This window comes from Microtus oregoni, unplaced genomic scaffold (assembly GCF_018167655.1).
Source record: "Microtus oregoni isolate MIOR12 unplaced genomic scaffold, Mior012 000020F_ref0000438, whole genome shotgun sequence".
Taxonomy (NCBI): Eukaryota; Metazoa; Chordata; class Mammalia; order Rodentia; family Cricetidae; genus Microtus; species Microtus oregoni.
The window spans coordinates 21942745-21965614 of record NW_024543079.1 but is presented as its reverse complement, the minus strand read 5'-3'; the positions used below and the strand labels follow the sequence as shown (position 1 = coordinate 21965614).

The following is a 22870-nucleotide window of genomic DNA, read 5'->3' as shown; positions in this document are numbered from 1 at the left end:
TATTTAATGCCACTGAACTGTTCACTTTAAAAGAGTCAGTTTTATGTGATGTGAATTTCACTTCAATAAACAAAATAAACAGGCAAACAATGTGGCGACACATCACTTAATAGAATAAACTTTAAATATAGCATTTATTCCCTGGAGGAGGGAACTGAGCCAAATGATACATACATTTTGAAGATCATGTTAAACTGTTTTCCAGAAAGACAACACCAAATTATAGTCTTATCAAATGTGTATTAGCAACCTCACATGTATGTTATTGGGGTGAGAGACCATTTTTGGTGTAGGAGGTTCTTCTGTTCATGTGTTACTTTCATTGGTTAATGAATAAAGAAACTGCTTTGGGCCTGATAGGGCAGAACTTAGGTAGGCGGAGAAGACAGAACTGAAAGCTGGGAAAAAGGGCAGAGTGAAAGACGCCATGGATCTTCTGCCTGAAACGGACACCAGTTAGAATCTTGCTGGTAAGCCACAGTCACGTCGCGAGACATAGATGAATAGAAATGGGTTAAATTAAGATGTAAGAATTAGCCAATAAGAAACTAGAGCTTTTTTTTTGGCGCGTAGCATCGCCCAGCGCAGCCTATCTGGGCGCTGGGTCCGAGTAGCCGGGGCTCCCGGGGGGCAGCAGTTCCTTTGTTTCTGTGGCCTGCCTGCACCAAGCGGGGTAGGCGCTTTGTCTGCGGGCTGCCCAACCAGCACGGAGGCCTGATCTTTCGGCGCCAGGAGACCCAGCATTGGGGTGAGTTTCTGGCCCACGGCGCCAGCCTGGGACGGGGAGCTCGGGGGTTTCTTGGCCCCCTGTCCTGCTTGGGCTCTCTGCTGCCTCTTTCTTCCTGGCCCACCCAGCTTCCGTCCAGACCCCTCCCCACTTCGCCCCCACTGCCCTCTTTTGGCGCGTAGCATCGCCCAGCGCAGCCTATCTGGGCGCTGGGTCTGAGTACCCGGGGCTCCCGGGCGGGCAGCAGTTCCTTTGTTTCTGTGGCCTGCCTGCACCAAGCGGGGTAGGCGCTTTGTCTGCGGGCTGCCCAACCAGCACGGAGGCCTGATCTTTCGGCGCCAGGAGACCCAGCATTGGGGTGAGTTTCTGGCCCACGGCGCCAGCCTGGGACGGGGAGCTCGGGGGTTTCTTGGCCCCCTGTCCTGCTTGGGCTCTCTGCTGCCTCTTTCTTCCTGGCCCACCCAGCTTCCGTCCAGACCCCTCCCCACTTCGCCCCCACTGCCCTCTTTTGGCGCGTAGCATCGCCCAGCGCAGCCTATCTGGGCGCTGGGTCTGAGTACCCGGGGCTCCCGGGCGGGCAGCAGTTCCTTTGTTTCTGTGGCCTGCCTGCACCAAGCGGGGTAGGCGCTTTGTCTGCGGGCTGCCCAACCAGCACGGAGGCCTGATCTTTCGGCGCCAGGAGACCCAGCATTGGGGTGAGTTTCTGGCCCACGGCGCCAGCCTGGGACGGGGAGCTCGGGGGTTTCTTGGCCCCCTGTCCTGCTTGGGCTCTCTGCTGCCTCTTTCTTCCTGGCCCACCCAGCTTCCGTCCAGACCCCTCCCCACTTCGCCCCCACTGCCCTCTTTTGGCGCGTAGCATCGCCCAGCGCAGCCTATCTGGGCGCTGGGTCCGAGTAGCCGGGGCTCCCGGGGGGCAGCAGTTCCTTTGTTTCTGTGGCCTGCCTGCACCAAGCGGGGTAGGCGCTTTGTCTGCGGGCTGCCCAACCAGCACGGAGGCCTGATCTTTCGGCGCCAGGAGACCCAGCATTGGGGAGACCCAGCATTGGGGAGACCCAGCATTGGGAGAGCCAACATTGGGGAGAGACAGCGTTTGGTAGGCAAGGAGACCTAATCCGGTAAAAGAAGATCCATAGGGAGCATTTGGAAGAAGAGATGGGCCGACGTCAAGGCAAGAATTCGCCCAACAAGCTGAAAAGCAACATGAAGCTACCAGAAACCAGCGACCTCACAACGGGAGGACAAGAACCCCTTAATCAAGAGGAAGGAGAAAAGATTGACTTCATGAAAGTGATTGACACCCTTAAACAGCATGTAAAAAACGCCCTTATAGAAATGGATGAGAAATATAACAGAAAGTTTGAAGAATTGAATAAATCAGTGAATGATACCCTAGAAAACCAAGGAAAAACAATCAAACAGATAATGGAAACAGTTCAAGACCTGAAAACTGAAATGGAGGCAAAGAAGAAAACACAAACAGAGGGCCGTCTGGACATGGAAAATCTAGGTAAACGAATAGAGACTACAGAAACAAGCATAACCAGCAGAATACAAGAGATAGAAGAAAGACTCTCAGATTCTGAAGATACCATAGAGAAAATAAACACACTGATCAAAGAAAACAGCAAGTCCAACAAACTCTCATCACAAAACATTCAGGAAATATGGGACACAATAAAAAGACCAAACCTAAGAATAATAGGAGTAGAAGAAGGAGAAGAAGGGCAGCTCAATGGTCCAGAAAATCTATTTAATAAAATTATAGAAGAAAACTTTCCCAACCTAAGGAAAGATTTTCCTATGAAGGTGCAAGAAGCATACAGAACACCGAATAGGCTGGATCAAAAAAAAACATCCCCTCGCCATATAATTATCAAAACACAAAGCATACAAAATAAGGAAAGAATATTAAGAGCTGCAAAGGAAAAAGGCCAAATTACTTATAAAGGTAAACCTATCAGACTTACACCTGACTTCTCCATGGAAACCATGAAAGCCAGAAGGTCCTGGTTAGATGTACTGCAGAAACTGAGAGACCATGGGTGCAAGCCCAGATTACTATACCCAGCCAAGCTTTCATTCACTATAAATGGAGAAAATAAAATTTTCCAGGATAAAAACAAATTTAAACAATACGCAGCCACAAATCCAGCCTTACAGAAAGTAATTGGAGGAAAATCACTAACCAAGGAGTCCAACAATGACCACAATACCTCAGACATCTAGAGACCCTTCACCAACACAAAACAAAGAAGGGAAACTCACAAACTCTACGACTAAAAAAAAAAATGACCGGAGTTAACAACCACTGGTCATTAATATCACTTAATGTCAATGGACTCAACTCACCTATAAAAAGGCACAGGCTAAGAGATTGGATAAGAAAACAGGATCCAACATTCTGCTGTTTACAAGAAACACACCTCAACCACAAAGACAGGCACCTACTCAGAGTAAAGGGCTGGGAAAAGGCCTTTCAAGCAAATGGTCCTAAGAAACAGGCAGGTGTGGCCATACTAATCTCTAACAAAGTTGACTTTAAACTTAAATCAATCAGAAGAGATGGAGAGGGGCATTTTATACTCATAACAGGAACAGTTCATCAGGATGAAGTCTCAATCCTGAACATCTATGCCCCTAATATAAAAGCACCCACGTACATAAAAGAAACATTGCTAAAATTCAAGGCAGCCATCAAACCGCACACACTAATAGTAGGAGACTTCAACACTCCTCTCTCACCAATGGACAGGTCAATCAGACAGGAACCTAACAGAGAAATAAGAGAATTAGTGAAGGTAATGAATCAAATGGACTTAACAGACATCTATAGAACATTCCATCCAAATAGGAAAGAATATACCTTCTTCTCTGCAGCTCATGGAACCTTCTCGAAAATCGACCACATAGTCGGTAACAAAGCAAACATCCACAGTTACAAAAAAATATTAGTAACCACCTGTGTCTTATCAGATCACCATGGATTAAAGTTAGAATTCAACAATAATGCTACCCCCAGAAAGCATACAAAGTCATGGAAACTGAACAGTCAACTATTGAACCATAGCTGGATTAAGGAAGAAATAAAGAAAGAAATTAAAGTCTTCCTGGAATTCAATGAAAATAAAGAAACAACATACTCAAACTTATGGGACACTATGAAAGCAGTCCTAAGAGGAAAGTTCATAGCACTAAGTGCCCACTTAAAGAAAACAGAGAAAGCTCACATTGGAGACTTAACAGCCCACCTGAAAGCTCTAGAAAAAAAAGAAGCAGACTCACCTAGGAGGAGTAGAAGACTGGAAATAATCAAACTGAGGGCTGAAATCAACAAAATAGAAACACAGAAAACAATACAAAAAATCAATGAAACAAAAAGCTGGTTCCTGGAGAAAATCAACAAGATTGACAAACCACTATCCAAGCTAATCAAACGGCAGAGAGAGAATTTGCAAATTAATAAGATCAGAAATGAAAAGGGGGACATAACCACAGACACAGAGGAAATTCAGAGAATCATTAGATCTTACTACAAAAGCCTATATGCCACAAAATTGGAAAATGTAAAGGAAATGGATACTTTTTTAGATAAATATCATATACCAAAGTTAAATCAGGACCTGGTGAACAATCTAAATAGACCTGTTAGTCGCGAAGAATTAGAAGAGGTTATCAAAAACCTCCCTACCAAAAAAAGCCCAGGACCAGATGGTTTCAATGCGGAATTCTACCAGATCTTCCAAGAAGATCTAATACCTATACTCCTTAATGTATTCCACAAGATAGAAACAGAAGGGTCATTACCAAACTCCTTTTATGAAGCCACAATTACTCTGATACCAAAACCACTCAAAGACTCAACCAGGAAAGAGAACTACAGGCCAATCTCACTCATGAATATCGACGCAAAAATCCTCAACAAAATACTGGCAAATCGAATCCAAGAACACATCCGAAAAATTATCCATTATGATCAAGTAGGCTTCATTCCTGAGATGCAGGGCTGGTTCAACATACGAAAATCTATCAATGTAATCCAGCATATAAATAAACTGAAAGAAAAAAACCATATGATCATTTCATTAGATGCTGAAAAAGCATTTGACAAAATTCAACATCCATTTATGTTAAAAGTCTTGGAGAGATTAGGGATACAAGGGTCATACCTAAATATAATAAAAGCTATATACAGCAAGCCGACAGCTAACATCAAATTAAACGGAGAGAAACTCAAAGCCATCCCACTTAACTCAGGAACACGACAAGGCTGTCCACTCTCCCCATACCTCTTCAATATAGTGCTTGAAGTTCTAGCAATAGCAATAAGACAACATAATGGAATCAAGGGGATTCGAATTGGAAAGGAAGAAGTTAAACTTTCGTTATTTGCAGATGATATGATAGTGTACATAAGCGACCCCAAAAACTCCACCAAAGAACTCCTACAGCTGATAAACAGCTTTAGTAATGTGGCAGGATACAAGATCAACTCCAAAAAATCAGTCGCCCTCTTATACACAAAGGATATGGAAGCAGAGAGGGAAATCAGAGAAGCTTCACCATTCACAATAGCCAAAAACAGCATAAAATATCTTGGGGTACATCTAACCAAGGAAGTGAAAGATCTATTTGACAAGAACTTTAAGACATTGAAGAAAGAAATTGAAGAGGATACCAAAAAATGGATGGACCTCCCTTGCTCTTGGATTGGGAGGATCAACATAGTAAAAATGGCAATTCTACCAAAGGCTATTTATAGATTCAATGCAATCCCCATCAAGATCCCATCAAAATTCTTCACAGATCTGGAGAGGACAATAATCAACTTTATATGGAAAAACAAAAAACCCAGGATAGCCAAAACAATCCTATACAATAAAGGATCTTCTGGAGGCATTACCATCCCTGACTTCAAACTCTATTACAGAGCTACAGTAATGAAAACAGTGTGGTACTGGCATAAAAACAGAGAAGTCGACCAATGGAATCGTATAGAAGACCCGAATTTTATCCCACAAACCTATGAACACCTGATTTTCGATAAAGGAGCTAAAAGTATAAAATGGAAGAAAGAAAGCATCTTCAACAAATGGTGCTGGCACAACTGGATGTCATCTTGTAGAAGAATGAAAATAGACCCTTATCTATCACCGTGCACAAAACTCAAGTCCAAATGGATTAAAGACCTCAATATCAGCCCGAACACACTGAACCTGATAGAAGAGAAAGTGGGAAGTACCCTACAGGAGCTGGGCACAGGAGATCGCTTCCTATGTATAACCCCAGAAGCACAGACATTAAGGGCAACATTGAATAAATGGGACCTACTTAAACTGAGAAGCTTCTGTAAAGCAAAGGACATAGTCAATAAGACACAAAGGCAACCTACTGATTGGGAGAAGATCTTCACCAACCCCACAACAGACAAAGGTCTGATCTCCAAAATATATAGAGAACTCAAGAAACTAGACTTTAAAATGCTAATTAACCCAATTAAAAAATGGGGCACTGAACTGAACAGAGAATTCTCAGCAGAGGAAGTTCAAATGGCCAAAAGACACTTAAAGTCGTGCTCAACTTCCTTAGCAATCAGGGAAATGCAAATCAAAACAACTTTGAGATATCATCTTACACCTGTCAGAATGGCTAAAGTCAAAAACACCAAGGATAACCTTTGCTGGAGAGGCTGTGGAGGAACGGGTACCCTCATCCATTGCTGGTGGGAATGCCATCTTGTGCAACCACTGTGGAAGTCAGTGTTTCGGTTTCTCAGGAAATTCGGGATCAACTTACCCCTGGACCCAGCAATACCACTCCTGGGAATATACCCAAGAGATGCTCTATCATATGACAAAAGCATTTGTTCAACTATGTTCATAGCAGTATTATTTGTAATAGCCAGAACCTGGAAACAACCTAGATGCCCTTCAATGGAAGAATGGATGAAGAAAGTATGGAATATATACACGCTAGAGTACTACGCTGCGGTAAAAAACAATGACTTCTCGAATTTTGCAGGCAAATGGATGGAAATAGAAAACACTATCCTGAGTGAGGTGTCCCAGACCCAAAAAGATGAACATGGGATGTACTCGCTCATAATTGGTTTCTAGCCATAAATTAGGGCCACGGAGTCTACAATAGGTGAACCTAAAGAAGCTAAGTAAGAAGGTGAACCCAAGGAAAAACATATAGTTATTCTCTTGGCTAAGGGAAGTAGACCCAATTGCCGGGGAGAAAATTAGGATTTTGGGGGTGGGGTGGGATGGGGGTAAGGGGAGATGGGGAGAGAAAAGGTAGAAGGGAAGGAGGGGGGACTTGGGGAATCAGGAGAATTGGGATAAAGGAAAGGTGGATAGGGGAGCACGGAACCACAATTCTTAGTTAAGGGAACCACTTTAGGGTGAGCAAGAGATTTGACCCTAGAGGGGCTCCCAAGTGCCCAACATGAGGTTCCCAGTTAGTTCCTTGGGTAGCTGAGGACTGGGAACCTGAAATGACCCTATCCGAGAGCAATACTGACGAATATCTTGCATATCATCATAGAACCTTCATCTGGTGATGGATGGAGACAGAGACAGAGACCCACACTGGAGCACTGGACTGAGCTCCCAAGGTCCCAATGAGGAGCAGAAGGAGGGAGAACATGAGCAAAGAAGTCGGGACCACGAGGCGTGCACCCACCCACTGAGACAGTGGAGCTGATCTACTGGGAGCTCACCAAGGCCATCTGGACTGTGACTGAAAAAGCATGGGATAAAGCCAGACTCTCTGAACATGACGAACAATGAGGGCTGATGAGACACCAAGGACAATGGCACGGGGTTTTGATCCTACTTAATGTGCTGGCTTTGTGGAAGCCTAGCCAGTTTGGATGTTCACCTTCCTAGATATGGACGGAGGGGGGAGGACCTAGGACTTGCCACAGGGCAGGGAACCTGGACTGCTCTGTGGACTTGAGAGGGAGGGGGAGAGGAGTGGGGGGAGGGGTAGAAGGTGGGAGGAGGGGGAGAAGGGTGGGAGGAGGGGGAGGGAGATGGGAGGCTGGGAGGAGGTGGAAACTTGTTTTTTGTTTATGTTTTTTTTCTTCTTTTCTTAATAAAAAAATTATTAAAAAAAAAAAAAAAAAAAAAAAAAAAAAAAAAAAAAAACATTATGTATTCCTGTGTGCCAGGGGGGGCGTCATCCAGAACTGTGGTCACCACATAACAAAATGAACTCAAGTTAGAGTTTCATGAAAGCAGCGAACATCTTCAATCAAACCTCCTCCCAGGGAAGACTAACAAAGCAACATTTTTATACAAAGTTTTAACAACTTGGCAATTTTATTTTAAGGAGTCTGAAAAAATCCTGAGAAAAGCTAACTACTAGATAATCTATACCTGCTTTGTGAATACAATAAAATTTAATAGCATCAAATTGTACCCATAGTATAATATTTTTATGTTGACAAGAATGTTGTATTTAAAGAAACACCACAGAGACCCCACATTTCAACTTAAGAGGCTATATAACCATTTAAAGATGAAATGTCACAAGGTCCACCAACAATCAGTTATGTTTCGCTTCTCAATCTGAACCTAACAAGAGTTTGACTTCCAAGTTGCTCTCTATGCTTTGACTTCCAAAAAGGACCCAAGTCCTTGTAAATGTCCTTCAGAAGTTCAAAGCCATTTACTGAAGATGAGAGCTTTCTACTGAGTGCCCCCAAATTAACAGTGGATCAAAGACCTACCTGACTGAATTGTACAAGAATAGGGCCAGGTTTACAAATTTGGGGCTTAGATGCTCACTAGGCTCTTGTGAGCTCTGTTTTTCTTCTTAGGCTCACTGTGTGTTTAAGCAGGGTTCTGTCTCCTTACTGTATTTTCCTGGAAAAGCTGGATGTGTGCCTTTATAAGGTCCACAGCTACTTTCTTTAGTTTGAAAACCACCCACTGAAGTGGGTGCAAATTTGATTTGCATTTGCAGAAACAGGGAACTGACCCAAGAATGGAGTTTTTCTTTCACACCCTTCCCCAATGAGGCCATTACATTTCTCTGGGAGTGAGTCAGTGCCTCCGAAGCTGTGATTAATGGCATGCTGACTCATTTTACTCCCCCAAATGCAGATACTTAACATGCATTTAGAAGGACTGATGGCTACCACCAGCCCATTTCTTACAGAGAAAAATGCCTGTGGTGTGCAAAATAAACAACTTATGGCTGAATTTAGATGATATCCAAAGGTTGTTTTTGGCAAAGAATTCAAAATTCATTGGCTGGGGTCTCAGTGGCCTTAAAGAACTTTCTTTCTTGTAGGAGGCAAATGGTATGGAAAACAACACAAGAAAAAAATTCCCATTTAGGATTTAGAAAAAGTTCTTGATAGATAGCACACCCGAACCTGTATATAGAAATATTATTAAATTATGTAAGAAGCTAGTGAATATTTTAGTCCAATTTTCCTCTAGCATTCAGCAGCAGTAATCAAAAACATTGTATAGACACGCCATCTCAGCTTTTCCTGGCAGGGAGTTCCCATCATCTACTAGCAGTGTTACTATGACTTCTAAGAATCTTGTTGGTGAGTTCACATGCTTGCTAGCAACAGCTACTATTCAACACATTTGCAACCATTTCCTGCCATGAGGAGATAGTCATGATAATAGATACACATCTCAAATTCCAGTATCACAGCTGAAGAAACATTCTGGTTTTACCCTGCAAAATATTAAAATAAAATTCTCCAAATCTGAACTCTTAAAAATACACTGCCATTGTGTAGAAACCAAGAAACCCATTTTTAGGATCTGCTATATAGAAAACATTTTTTTTAAGATTAAGGGGTAATTGGGGCTAAAAAAGGAAAGCTATAACTTTCAGATAATGCATAAGGAGAGTGTGTTACTAGGGACTGCACACTGAATATCAGTAAATTGTCTTCCATTTTCATTGTTCGATACCAACAATGATGTCACAAGTGGGCATTTCTGGAGATTAATGGTGGACTGAAGCTAACAGTGTTTGGCTGACTCTCCAGCCATCAGTTTTTCCCAGCTGCTCATTAATTCCCAGAAAATGTCATACACTGCCATCATTATTGTTTAATTAGATAAAACTGATTATCTATAACATGTCACACAATTCTAGCAGAATCAACCTGCTGACTGATCCAAGAGCGAACCAGCCCTTCATCATGGTGCGGAAAGCAAGAAGGTCACCAAAGTGCAGGCTAATTGCTTTCCACAAAATTCCCCCTCTCTCCAGTTCTTTCCTCAAATTGGATTTAGCAAGTGCAAAAGGTGCCAAGATGAGAGCATTTAAGGAGCCATCTGAGTAATAACCAAAGGCACAGAACATTTCCTTGGAAATCCTGAACATCTGGGACTTAATGGCTTTGTTCTGGGTCTCAGGCTGTCTTTACTCAGCGCCTCAAACATCACTCAACTTAGGCAAAATAGAAAAAAAAAGATAGTTACTCTAACAGTATCTTGGTGCTCTGTTGACCAGGAGTTAGAAATAATCTGGATTTTTCTTATCAGATATCATTGGAAAAGCAATACTTCAGTTGAGTCTATAAAACCCTGGAACTTGGAGATATTTTCAATAAAAAAATAGAATTGTAAAAAAAAAAAAAAAAAAAAAAAAAAAAAAAAAAAAAAAAAAAAAAAGAAACTAGAGCTAATGGGCCAAGCAGTGTTTTAATGAATACAGTTTCTGTGTAGTTATTTCAGGGCTAAGCTAGCCGGGTGGCCAGGAAGGACAACCAGCCTCTTCTTGAAACAAATTTTCATAATTGATAGGTAAGTGAAAATATATTTAAGTTTATATATCTTAGATTATTAGTAAAATGTGACATTTCAAATATGGCTACAGCTCATGTCTCTGGTTGTAACAGTATATTATAATTTTTCTTGTTAATGTGTAGAAGTTATTATGTACTAAAGATATAACTAACTCCCCTCTTACAAATTTGACATATTTTTCCACTTTGCTATTTACTTTTGATTTCAGTTGAAGGTGATCTATTTGTGTATGTGTTTATTTTAAGAGCAAGAAAGAAATGGGAATATTCTTGCCAAAATAAATATTTGCAATATGATACATAAGGACACATGCTGAGGAAGATATGCAGACATTCTGCCTCTGCTTTAGAGTTCCTTGTAAATGCTAGAACATCAGGCCTAACTGGTCCACACACACCCTCATCTTATCAGATACAGTCCACAGAAGACAAAGGTTTATGTCGCAAATACAAGCAGACAGAAAAAAAAAAACCTAATTTAATTCCTAAAAGCATTTTCTTAAGTTCTTCTCTCTTCTTTATGAGTTGAAAATACTATCAATTATTCAATTATTTCACTGTAAAAAAAAATTCTTTCTCTTTAACTGGAAAAGGTCCTTGGCGACAAAGCGAAAGTCAGTTTTGAGTTTTGCAAATTTAAAATCTGACACTAATACTTTCTATTTTGTTTCATGGGCATCACCCAAGCCATTCCTCACTACCCTCATCATGGTTTGCCCACAGGATTGTTTGTCCCCTTTGTCCACAGAAACACTCCTTTCTTATATCGCCTCTTCTTGGGCACCAAGGACCTGGTATGATGATGATGACACAATGCAAGGGGAAGCTAAAGCACTGTTCTGGAAGGACCATCATCCTTAACTCACAGTCTTAATACATGCTGACATCTTCTCACAAATAAAATGACCTTTAGGACATGGAGGCTCTCAAATTCCTTAAAATATCCACATGGGTGGCTAGATACTTCCCAACTCAAACTATATGTTCTGAAACTATTGTTTATTTGTTTAAACTCATTCAGAATTCCACTGCAAATCCTGGCTTACCTAATGCTGCACACATTGCTTGCCACAGAACTATGACAGACATACAGCTGCTAAATGAACAGGGGACTTTAGAGTTCAGACACTTCTGGTTACATAGCTTTAGAGAGGGTTCTTAATCTCTCTATATCTCATCTACAACATGTCTCAGTTTCATTTGGAAGCATTAAATGAGTTGACATGCAAGAAACCATGGCAGTACTTGGGAACATAGAGAGTGCCAAATTAATATTATTCTTTTTAATGTTTAATATTTTAAATTTACTTTTATTATGTTTAATTATTGAATGGTGTACACACATGACTTCAGGTACCTATGGAAGCCAGAGGCATGAGATCTGCCTGAATCTGGAGTTACATGAGGTTGGGAACTATCTGTCATATGGTCTGGGAACTGAACTTTGGTCCTCTACAAAAGTAGTACACACTCCAACTGCTGAACCATCTCCCCTCCCAGGTATTATTATTTCTGCATAGAGAACTATGTGACCAAGAGGCATCAAGAGGAACAAGAAACTGTCGTGTTTGCCATAAGCTGTCAATCGGAAGACGAGGCAGAACACAAGAACCATGCATGATACAAAAGAATGTGCATAAATGTCTAATGAGAGGTAAAACATGCTGTAGGAATTCTGCAGAAAGCTAATTTCAGGACAGAGGACAAGACAGTTTATGTGGAACTGCAGTGTGAGTGTGTGTGTGTGTGTGTGCGTCCTGTCCCAGAAGCACTGTAGACAGCAGGATGGAAACCACTTGACAGGGTCAGAGAAGGTGCTTGGTTTGAGTTCTAAGAGAAGGGACAGAGTTAACCACATGTGAGACTGAGTGGAGGAACTCCCTGGGAGACAAAGGAGACCTAGGGAAGGCATGTAGAGATTTCAGACTACATCCAGGTCTGAGCCCTGGGAAAGAGAAAAGGAAAGGACAGGGCTGAGCATAGTGGTCTGCCACGAAGTTCCAAAAGGTCCTGGCCTGAGTAAGGGGACCTCAAGGCTCTCTTCTAGCTGCACCTGGGTCTCTGCAAGGAAGCTTAGTTTGTTACTCAGCTAGAAGCTGCCTGAGGGAAGCTCAGCTTTGGAAGAAACTGGTGGATCCAGGTGGATGCCAGTCAGTCACACCGTATGCAGCAGGAACAAGAACCCTACATTCTCAGGACCACAAGTGATGTCACTTTGTGTGTCCTTGGCAGAGCAGTCTCTACATATGCATTGATATAGTCTCTAATAGCAAAATCAAAGCATATGTTTACTGTTGCAGCAGTCTTCAATGTTTTCCAGATGCAAGCAGTAGCAAAGATACAAAGGATCGCAGTATCTCTGTAAGGCAAATGCTTTAAGATACAATTTCTGAATTTCGTCTAATTCTCAATCACCAGGCTCTGATAATGGATCCCTCACCTGAAAAGCTGTTTGAACTGACAGATCTGGGAGGCTGACATGAGGTAAAGACAGCTTGCCCTGCAGAATACCTACAATACAGCCACAATCTGACACCCACTAAGCTTTCGTGATTAATAGCCACTGACTTGAAGTGGCCCTCTGATTGGCTGGAGAACATGAGAAAAAGCTCCGGATAAGGATAAAGTACTACTGAACAGACCTGTCAATGCTGTGGAGTTACAGCTTACTTGAGGTTAAGTCACACAGAAAGCACAGTGAAGAGAAGCATGGTGACCCTTACATACCACAGTCACAGCCTGCAGAGATCACCTCCCACAGTGTAGTCCCACCTCATACCAACCCCAGAGCACGTGGGCACAGAGTAGCAGAGCTGGCAACGTGACATCTGCTCTACTAAACTAGGCTCATATTACACAGCTCTTCCTCCTTCTGGCTAAATGCCTTTTCACTCCAGAAAAAGAACAGAAGCAAGCCTTACATGTTGCCGAATTTCCTTATTTTAAAAGGATACGTGGCCCCAAAGAGGGAGTATGACATTCCAAGTTCCTATCACCACACCAGCAAGAAAGCTGGCTCAGGCAGATGTCACCACTGACCTCCAGAGAAGAGAGTATGGCATGAGAGCTCCCTCCACATCTCTGCCATCCAGCACTCCACTCCTGCCTTCTTTACTAGGCCACCAGTGAAGAGACACCCTCCTAACAAGCCCTTTTCCTACCCACCCCCACTCTGGGGTGTGTGTGTGTGTGCGTGTGTATGCATGCATGTGTGTGCAGGTATGCCTGTGCACTGCTTGGCAGTCAGAGGAAAATGCTGGGTGACTTATCGCTCTAACACTCTGCTTATTCCTTTGAAAGAGGGTCTCTCACTGAATATGGAGCTATGCTGGTAGCCAGCAATCCCACTCATTCTCCTGTTTCCATTCCACCCAGAGCTAGGGGCCTCTTACATGGATGCTAAGAATTTGAAGTCAGGTCCTTATGCTTGAACAGCCAGTGTTCTTATAGGCTGAGCCATCTCCCCAGCCCTCCTCTGCCCCACCCCACTGCAGATCACAGCCTTCCTATTAAGTCCTCTTATTACCAACTCAAATTACCCTGGTTCTTAAAAAATACTAAAAATTCGTGCCTCCCCCCCTTATAACTGCTCTCAATCTGGAATACCTCTTACTAGGACATTACCGGGCACTCTGGGGTACAAGGCCCAGACATGCTTTTAGCTAACTAAAGCAGAAGTAGGATGAGACCAATCAATTCTGGGCAGCTGAAGGGGGGAGCTGGCAGAGACATACCAGACCCATTAGCTCAAGCAGGTTCTATAGCACTCCCGTAGGACCCATCTCTGTGGGCTTCCCCTCTGAGTCCTGGGTTCAATTTAAGGGCTGTGCTTTCCATACAGTGGAAAGACCAGGTACCTCCTCGGCGCTTACACTGAAAATGAACGGGGATTGCTTTTCTCCTGGCATATAAGCTTCAAAAAGAGGCTAGGGCTCCCCGATCCTTCCTTAAGAAAAGGCATCCTCCTTTTCTGCTTCAAACAAATCACTGGGTTCCCACCATCTACCTATACCCAGTGCAAAAGCCACTGTTTGCTTAATTCCTTGGTGCTTTGCAGAATTGTCCCTGTAAAGCTGTGTTCTCTGCCAATGTCCTATCTACTCCCTGTCCACCAGGCAAAGTCCTTTATCTATTATCCATACCGCAACTCAGTCCTGACCTTCCTCTGGAAGCACTCCAGACACTTCCAGGAGGCTTGCTGTGACTATCGCTCAGCTGTGACCACCTCCATAGCCCCTCCCCTTCTTCCCACTCCACTGTAGGACTCAAAGCCCTGCGTGGACATTTCATCATTTAAGCATCTGCTTCTTCTACCTAACCCTAAACCTTGACCTTACACCATACTATCTGAATACAGCACACATATCTTCACACACTAAACAAAACGAAGTTCCCAATTGCATTTTTTCTCTTTTTGGAGACAAGGTTTCTTTGTGTAACTCTAGCTGTCCTGGAACTAGTTCTCTATAGACCAGGCTGGCCTCAAACTCATAAAGATCTGCCTGACTTTGCCTCTAAAGTGATGGAATTAAAGGTGTGTGTGCAACACCATTTCCCTTACAATCTCAAGCATAAGGTGGCTAGATAAGTAACTGTTTGCTACATTTACACATTAATTGTTCTTAATTTAGCAGTAAAGTGATTCTGTTCTTTTAGAAAAAATTTAAGGCTGAGAGTGGTGGCACAGGACTTTAATCCCAGTACTCTGGAGGCAGAGCAGAAGGATCTCTGTGAATTTGAGGCCAGCTTGGTCTACAGAATGAGTTTCAGGACAGTCAGAGCAGTTATACAGAAAAAACCCTGTCTCCAAAAAAACAAGAAAGGAAGGAAGGAAGGAAGGAAGGAAGGAAGGAAGGAAGGGAGGGAGGGAAAAGACTGATTTAAGGTTTAAATGTAATCAATTGGTATTTTGAAAACCCAACTTTGAAAGAAAAAAACCTACAGTTAGCTACAGTTGTACCTATTGTACTCAGTTTGTAGACCAAAGACCAATATTGTAAACAACTTGAAGAAATTCTTATGCTTGCACAGGAGTAAAGTGCTATCAACAAAATAAAACTCTAAATTATAAATATTTATAGGAAAGTATCCCAGGCCTACCAATACTCTCCTTTCTCAGAACAGGTGTTGGAAAGCAATCCTTCTCAGTTATCACACACAGAGCATCTCAGTTCAGACGGCTGCCCTGGGCTCATCTTTCTCAAGTCTAGACAACCTCAATCCTAGGGGCAGGAATAATACAAGTATACAACGTTCATTTTACATTCTAGAGGTTGCAGATACAATGGAACAGTGATTGATGAAAAACAAGCAATGGGAATATTATGGCAAAGTCATTTTGCATTAACCTGGCCAACTAAAAGAGATCAAAACAGGGCTGCTATGACCTGAAACTACAGCTCCCAGTCTTTTCTAGTTATAGAACTGCTGTCTGTGCAAAAGTCTCACTACCTGCCAAGCCTGGACACAGAACCCAATGAACTGAATGATAAAGCACAGAAGGAGCCTTTTTAAAAAAAAAAAAATCTGTCATGCTTAAGTCAAATAGGATCTTCCAGATCTCTCTGGAACAGACCAGAAGAGAGTTACAAACGTCCCACAATTTTTGCAAGACAGGCAAAAACTGCTGGGCTTTGTTTATGTATTAACATTCACTCTGATGGGTAAATACTTTCTCTGATGCATAAATATCCTTTTGAATCAGACAACTAGCAGAAGCACAACATTAGCTTCTTTTTTTCCAACTTTTTATTTTGAGTACATCTCACTAAATTTCTCAGGCTGGCCTTGAACTCACCTTGTGGCCCAAACAGCCCTTGAACTTTCAGTCTTCCTGTCTCAGTCTCCAGAGTAAGTAACTGGAATTAAAGGCTTCTATCACCAGGCTGTCCGGTTTTATGAGTATGGCTATCAGCTAGTCAGCTGAGGTTGGTAGACAAACAGTTAACTACTGTGCCTCAGTTTCTCTGCTAGAGGGTGAGGTAGGGAGCACTACCTTCACCATAGCTCTGGGGAGAGTGATGAGTTCATCATACTAAAGAATCACACATCGTTGCTTGCTATCCTCTCATTAAGTTCCTGACCCCACATACCACAATTTCATCCCAGACATTCCACTTGGACCTTCCTTTTCTCACATTCAACCTGCAGTACACCAAACTTGCCATGCCCCGTCATTAGCTACGACCCCTCCCCCCAGCTCTATCCAGAATACTCCCATGATTCAATTATCAAACTATAAAAATGGGTGTGTTGCTGGTCAGACTAAAGTGAAAAGGGGAACTCTGTTCTAAGAGCAAAACACCAGATGGTTTGAGAGGCATTCCTGCTATCAGAGAAGTAAAGGACAATAAGGGGAGGAGGAAAGGAGGTGGCAGAGGGGAGGAGCGCTGAGCATGGTGGCATACACACCTGTAATCTCAGAACTCAGCAGGGGAAGAAAGGAAGATGGAGAGTTTGAGTCCAGCCTAGGCTACTGTGCTCACAAATGTTTGGAACTAAAACCGAGAGGGACAAAACATGAAGAATACTAGTAACTAAAGATATGTAGGGAGTCGGGGAGATGGCTTGGTGGGCAAGAGCACTTAATGCATAGTCTAATATGCAGGACTCCAGTTCAAATCCCCAGCACCCACGGTTGCACACACACCTGCAAACTATGCTGGTGGCTGTGGAGATTTAGAGACAGGCTCCCTGGGGCTTCTGGGGCTTTCTGGCCACCAGACTAGCTCTGGGCTCACTGAGACCCTATCTTAAACTCAGTGGGGAAATAAGTGGGACAGAGCAGGACACCTGATGTCCTCTTCTGATCTCCACATGCATGCACAGACACAAAAGTATGCATATGCTACACACATGTAACACATAAACACACACAATAAAACAGTAAATGGCAACATCTAAAATTGCAAGTGAATCTGCCCCTATTTAAAGCAGTAAGAAATATAACGCTATACTTTGCTCTGTCAATGTAGAGAACATTTGTAAGAAACTTTCCTCTGGGGCAACTCTGAGGTCCAAGTGCTAGTTCTGATTTGACCTGAGTGCCACAGCCTCCTATCCCAAATTATTTCCTATTAGTCACTCCTTAAGCAGCCCGCACTGCACCTGAAGCTCTTGCTGCTCTGTCCTGTCATCCTGGCCTTCCTCTTCCAACAATCCATCATCTGCCTGTTCCCCTTGCCACAGCCCTTTCTGGAAACCCCTGCCTCCAATCTCTCCCCTCCTGATACACTCTTCTGGTGTCTTTGGTAGATGGACAGTTCTCAAGTCTTACCTACTGGCCTTCTAAAAAGTCTCCACAGAAGCTCCCACCTTAAGGAAGGACAAGTGTTAACTCCAACTCAACAAACCAAACCCTCTCCGATCTGGGCCACCAAGTCTGCGTAAGCCTGTTTCTTAGGGTATTTGACTCTAACCTGATCTCCACTGGGCTCTACATAAGGGTCCTGAGTGCCCAATGTTCCAACTCCCCACTCCCAGGGGATGCAACAAGAGTCACCTGCCTGTACCATTGCCACATGGATTTCTACTACCAAGGCTGGAACTGCCCGGCCCTACCACACTGCTTTCCCAAAGTCAAATCCTACTCTCTCCAACCTGTAGCGACTAGCCATATCTTGCTACTGTACATGTGAAAATGTGGCTAGTAAGGACAAGTCAAGTGTTCTGACCGTATAATACATACTGAATTTCATATAATTCACATAGAATTAATTAACTAATTCACATAGTACTGTAAAACTCTTTGTTAATCTTTACTATTACCTGCTGATACATTAGGTTAAATATAATACATTAAAATTAATTTCATATCCTTCTGTATCATAAATGCTGTTACAAGAAAATTTTAAATTATATATATGCCTTACATTTTTTTTTTTGAAACAGGATCTTACTATGTGGACCTGACTGACAGAGAACTTTCTATGTAACCCAAACTAATCTCAAATTAACAATGATGCTCCTGCCTTAACCTCCCAAAGTCTGGGATTACTTGTTTGCTGGAGCAATACAGTAATACACAGGGTTGATGAGGAGGGGGTGATTTGTTTGGCTTACTCAGTTTCTCTCCTAAAGATAATTTAAGCAGCATAAGAAGAACTGAAGTCAGCTCCTCGTTCATCCCAATGATACATGAAAACCATTAAAACAGAGTCCTACAAGGGCTGATTTAAAACACATTGTCAGGACTCAGCAAACTGACTACTTTTTATGACAAGAGAGTAAGGCCATTACCATTATCTAATTAAAAACGAAGGGTGGATAAAAAACCTCTTAAAATATGTGTCCTATTAATGGAAGGAGGAAAGTAACGAAGAAGAATCTGGTAAGTACCCCAAGCCGAAGCCATTACATATGTACTCACACCCTATGCACTCACACCCTATCATACCCATTTAACAGAGTAACAAAGCTGAGGTTCAAGGGCAGGCTAAGTACTAGTCCATGCTGTGCAGCTACAAGTGGCAGGGACAGGCTGCAAACCCAGGTCAGTAGCATCATCCTTACATAAAAAAAAAAAAAAATGCCAGTCCTATTTCACTTGAAGACACAGACATGAAAAGCAAGGTTATAAGTGCATATGTAATATGCAATACTAATTAAACCCATTCCCTTCAGTTGCCTTCATACTGACTTAATTCCTCAAGAACACTGTCTTTTCTAAAGGTAATAACTAAATAAGATATTTGATGCTGTGGAACCAGCACTTTAATGCACTAGTTTCCTTTAAAGTCTTCTAATCACAGCTGTAAAGAAAAGTTTACACTAAATATTATGGCTAGAATTCCTCAAATTTTATTTTATTTTTTTTGTAAATAGAGCCCCTATAGTTAAAGATCACTAATACATGAAGGAAATTCGGCCGTCATCAGCAACAAAAGTATTCCTGATGTAATATCAAAGAAGAACTCTATGTTACAAACAATATTTTAAACACAGATTTTTATCTTTGAGTGATAATACAGCTGTTATTTTTTCACATATAAAGATGATTCAGGCTGCAGACAGAGGCTAAGAGCACCTGCTGTTCTTGTACAGAGTTTAGTTCCCAGTATGCATCTCGGGGCGATTCGCAATCACTCCAGGCGATCCCTCTATTGGCCTCCAAGGTTACTGGACTCACTAGCACAAGCCCACCACACACACACACACACACACACACTATTTAAAATGTATCATAAAGAGATGCCACTGACCTGGTTCCCAGGCTATCCCTGCCACTTGCAACTGAAATGAGACACACACCTTAGAGGAAAAATCAGGGACACTCAGACCCGAAAAGTATCCACTTTCTCAGAATCCTAAAAAGAACTGCTTATCTCTAAGAAACTCATCTGATCTAGGTTTCTGACTTTATAAAATGTATCCAACTTAATCTTGGGCTTCTAAGTCAGAACAAAGGCTTAAATTCTCTAGCACAGAAAAGGTTCCAACATATCAAATGCCTTAAAGTACTGTTCAATCCACTTTATCAAAAATGCCCCTGCAGCATAATCAGATACTAAGGACCCAACACAAAGCACTTGTGTGCCTGGGCATTTCACTACAGGAAGGAGAAAGTTCAACTTACCAAGAACACCACATTTTGCTTTCAAGAGTCCAGAAACTAATCCCCCTAACAATAACTGTTTTACATTCATCATAAACCGAACACATGAAGTGGGATCTCCAGGAAGATGAGATAACAAGCAACTTCATTTGGCAAAATCTAGTGGCTTTCTTTTGAGGAGGAGGGATATTTTTTGTGGTGGTGGTGGTCATGGTTTTGAGTTTTACTTTCCGTTGGGTGTTGGTTGGCTAGTTTACTGGCCTGTCTCCCACCCAGAGATAGTTTACATACTCTAAACAGAAATAATCAGCATCTCTTAATCTCATTAACAAAATGCTTAATATTCTCACCTACAAAATGAATTCTTTAAGCCCTATTTTCTCAAGTGACAGTCACTCTAAAACTTGGTTTTAATTTTTTTTTTTTTTTTTTTTTTTTTGGTTTTTTGAGACAGGGTTTCTTGGTGTAGCTTTGAAACCTGTCCTGAACTTGTTTTGTAGCTGGCCTCGAACTCAGAGACCTGCCTGCCTCTGCCTCTTGAGTGTACCACCACCACCCGGCCTTAAATTTCTATTAATATTATTGTTTCAACAGTAAATACACGTGGAAGAAACATGTCTTTTCCTTGGCCCCAAAATACAGACAAGGCTGTCCATAGACAGGCAAAGATGTTTCTATTTTGAACAAAAGTTAAGACAGACAGAACTAGATCAATGAAATACATAGTCTAGCCGAGTGACGCATCCCAGCACCGGGAGACCTTGTGGACACATCACACCCACAGGGGCGAGCATTCACATCTTTACAGGTCAATTCCAGGCCCACTTGGGCTCTGCAGAACCTCCACCCTGCAGGCCATAAAAAGAGAAGGCTGGCAGGGAGAAATGGCTGTCATTCTGGTTATAAGGGAGACGCAGCCTCCCTGAACCCAAGAAAGTCTGGGTTCCTCTGAGCAGAGCCCCCTTCACACCAAGAACTCTATGAGCCTGGCTCTCCTCACCCCAAAATGATTACATTAAAAGGGAGGAGGCCGGGCAGTAGCGGTGCATGCCTTTAATCCTAGCACTCAGGAAGAAGAGGCAGGTGGATCTCTGTGAGTTCCAGACTGGTCTACAGAGTGAGTTCCAGGACAGCCAAGGCTCACACTCAAATATAATAACATTTTAAAAGGAGACTGGTGGCAGTCCAACTAAGTCGGTGATGGGACGGCTTGAGGTCTTGGTCTAATCCAAGTTGTCAAGAATTTAAATTTTTAAAATGAGAGAGGGAGATGGCAGAGGTGTGTGTTCTCGCCCGCTCCACTTGTGCCGGGTTTTATTTCCTGGAGAAGACAGGGTATAGTCACCTCTGTGCCTGGCCTCGAGGTTACCCGCGGCTAGGCGCCCAAAAGAGAATCTTGACTAAGTTTACACTTGTGGCAACAGCGCAGCGCCCAGGGCTAGCCTACCGCCTTCAGGAACAATGCCTCAAGTGTCCCCGATCTGGGCTAGCAGGGGTCCTGTGCAAACCATCCCCGGCTCCCTGCATCACTCGGACCTGAGAGCCCGCCAGGCCCAAGCAACGGGTGGCACCCGATCCTCCAGCAGGTGCCCCTGGTCACACAGCCCACGCCCCGCGCCTCACCCAGTAGCGCCCGCAGGTGCTTCAGGCGGGTCAGCACGTCCTTCTTGGGGTCCAGCACCTTCTGCGTGGACTTTTTCACATCCCCGTGGCTCCTTCGGGAGAACATCCCGCCGCGGGAAGCCCGGGCCCCGCCGGCGGGGCAGGAGGCGCCTGCGCCGCACGAGTCACTGCATAGGGTCGCGGCAGGCGCGTGTCGCTCCGGCCACTAGCCGCCCCCCTCCCGGCCGCCGCGCCGCCTCAGCCTCAGCGGAGGCTCCAGGAAGGAGGGGCGGGACGAACGGCCAGGGGCGGGGCAGGAAGGCGGTGTCGACGCGAAGCCCTCGGCCCCGCCCCACAGGAGCCTCCGGCCCGCCCCTCCGGCACGGCGCACGCTCGCAACCCGGACCGTCTCTCAACACACGCCAGGCCTCGCAGGGACCTCGCGGGGACGCGCGCCCGGCTCCGAGTCTGCGCTGTGACCTCCAATCAGATTGCTGTGTCTTCCCCACAGCCTCGAGCGTGTGGTCCCGCCCCTCTGTGGGCCGCAAGTGCTCCCGGGAAATGTAGTCCCCAGTAGACCAGGCGGTGCGCCCTCCTTTCCAGAGTCTTAAAGGTGCTAGACTCTGCCCTTGAAAGCCTCCCTTCTCTCTACTGTGTCGCCTGAGCGCACCCACTTTACCCCCTACTCCCCTACCCTTTTCCCGCCTTCCCTCCTCCCCAAACAACAAAAAAAAAAATAAGAAAAGTTGTAAGACTTTTAAATTTTGAACTATTTCTAGATTTCTGGATTCACAGTAAGGAGGGAGACAAAGTCCTTGCGGCCGAACCAAAATCAGAGCTCTAATTTCACACTAAAGTAAATGACTTTGGCAGTAGAAACGATGCGCTGGAGCTCAGTGAGGAGTCCAGTCCGTCCCTAAGGCACCTGGAACCCAACCTCAAGTGCCAGGTCTGGATGTCAGTCTTGCCTCTTGCTGTGTGGAAAGTGCGTGCTCCTGTGTTGTGCAAGGTCACGTGGCAATCCAGTAACAGAACCAGAAATAGAACCTAAGGGGCCTGACTCTGGAGCCAAGATGCTTTTTAATGCCCCATGCCTGTTCCCTGAAGCAAGACTTTAAGGTAGAAAGAAGCTGCTCAGAGGGTTCCTTACAAAAGAACTGACTGTAGAATTATTAGCATCCAAGGTTTGACATTTCAGCTT

General features: G+C 43.6%; 1 protein-coding gene across 3 annotated transcripts in view; it reads right to left on the bottom strand.

The window, feature by feature from the left end:
* Ralgapa2 (Ral GTPase activating protein catalytic subunit alpha 2) overlaps positions 1-21943 on the bottom strand; it is a 273816-nt gene extending 251873 nt beyond the window's left edge. For all 3 annotated transcript variants that reach the window (XM_041670313.1, XM_041670314.1, XM_041670315.1), the window contains exon 1: positions 21691-21943. In XM_041670313.1, coding sequence (XP_041526247.1) covers positions 21691-21796 — 106 coding nt within the window. In that variant the 5' untranslated portion in view covers positions 21797-21943. The remainder of the gene's footprint in view (positions 1-21690) is intronic.
* Between the last annotated feature and the right edge of the window lie 927 nt (positions 21944-22870).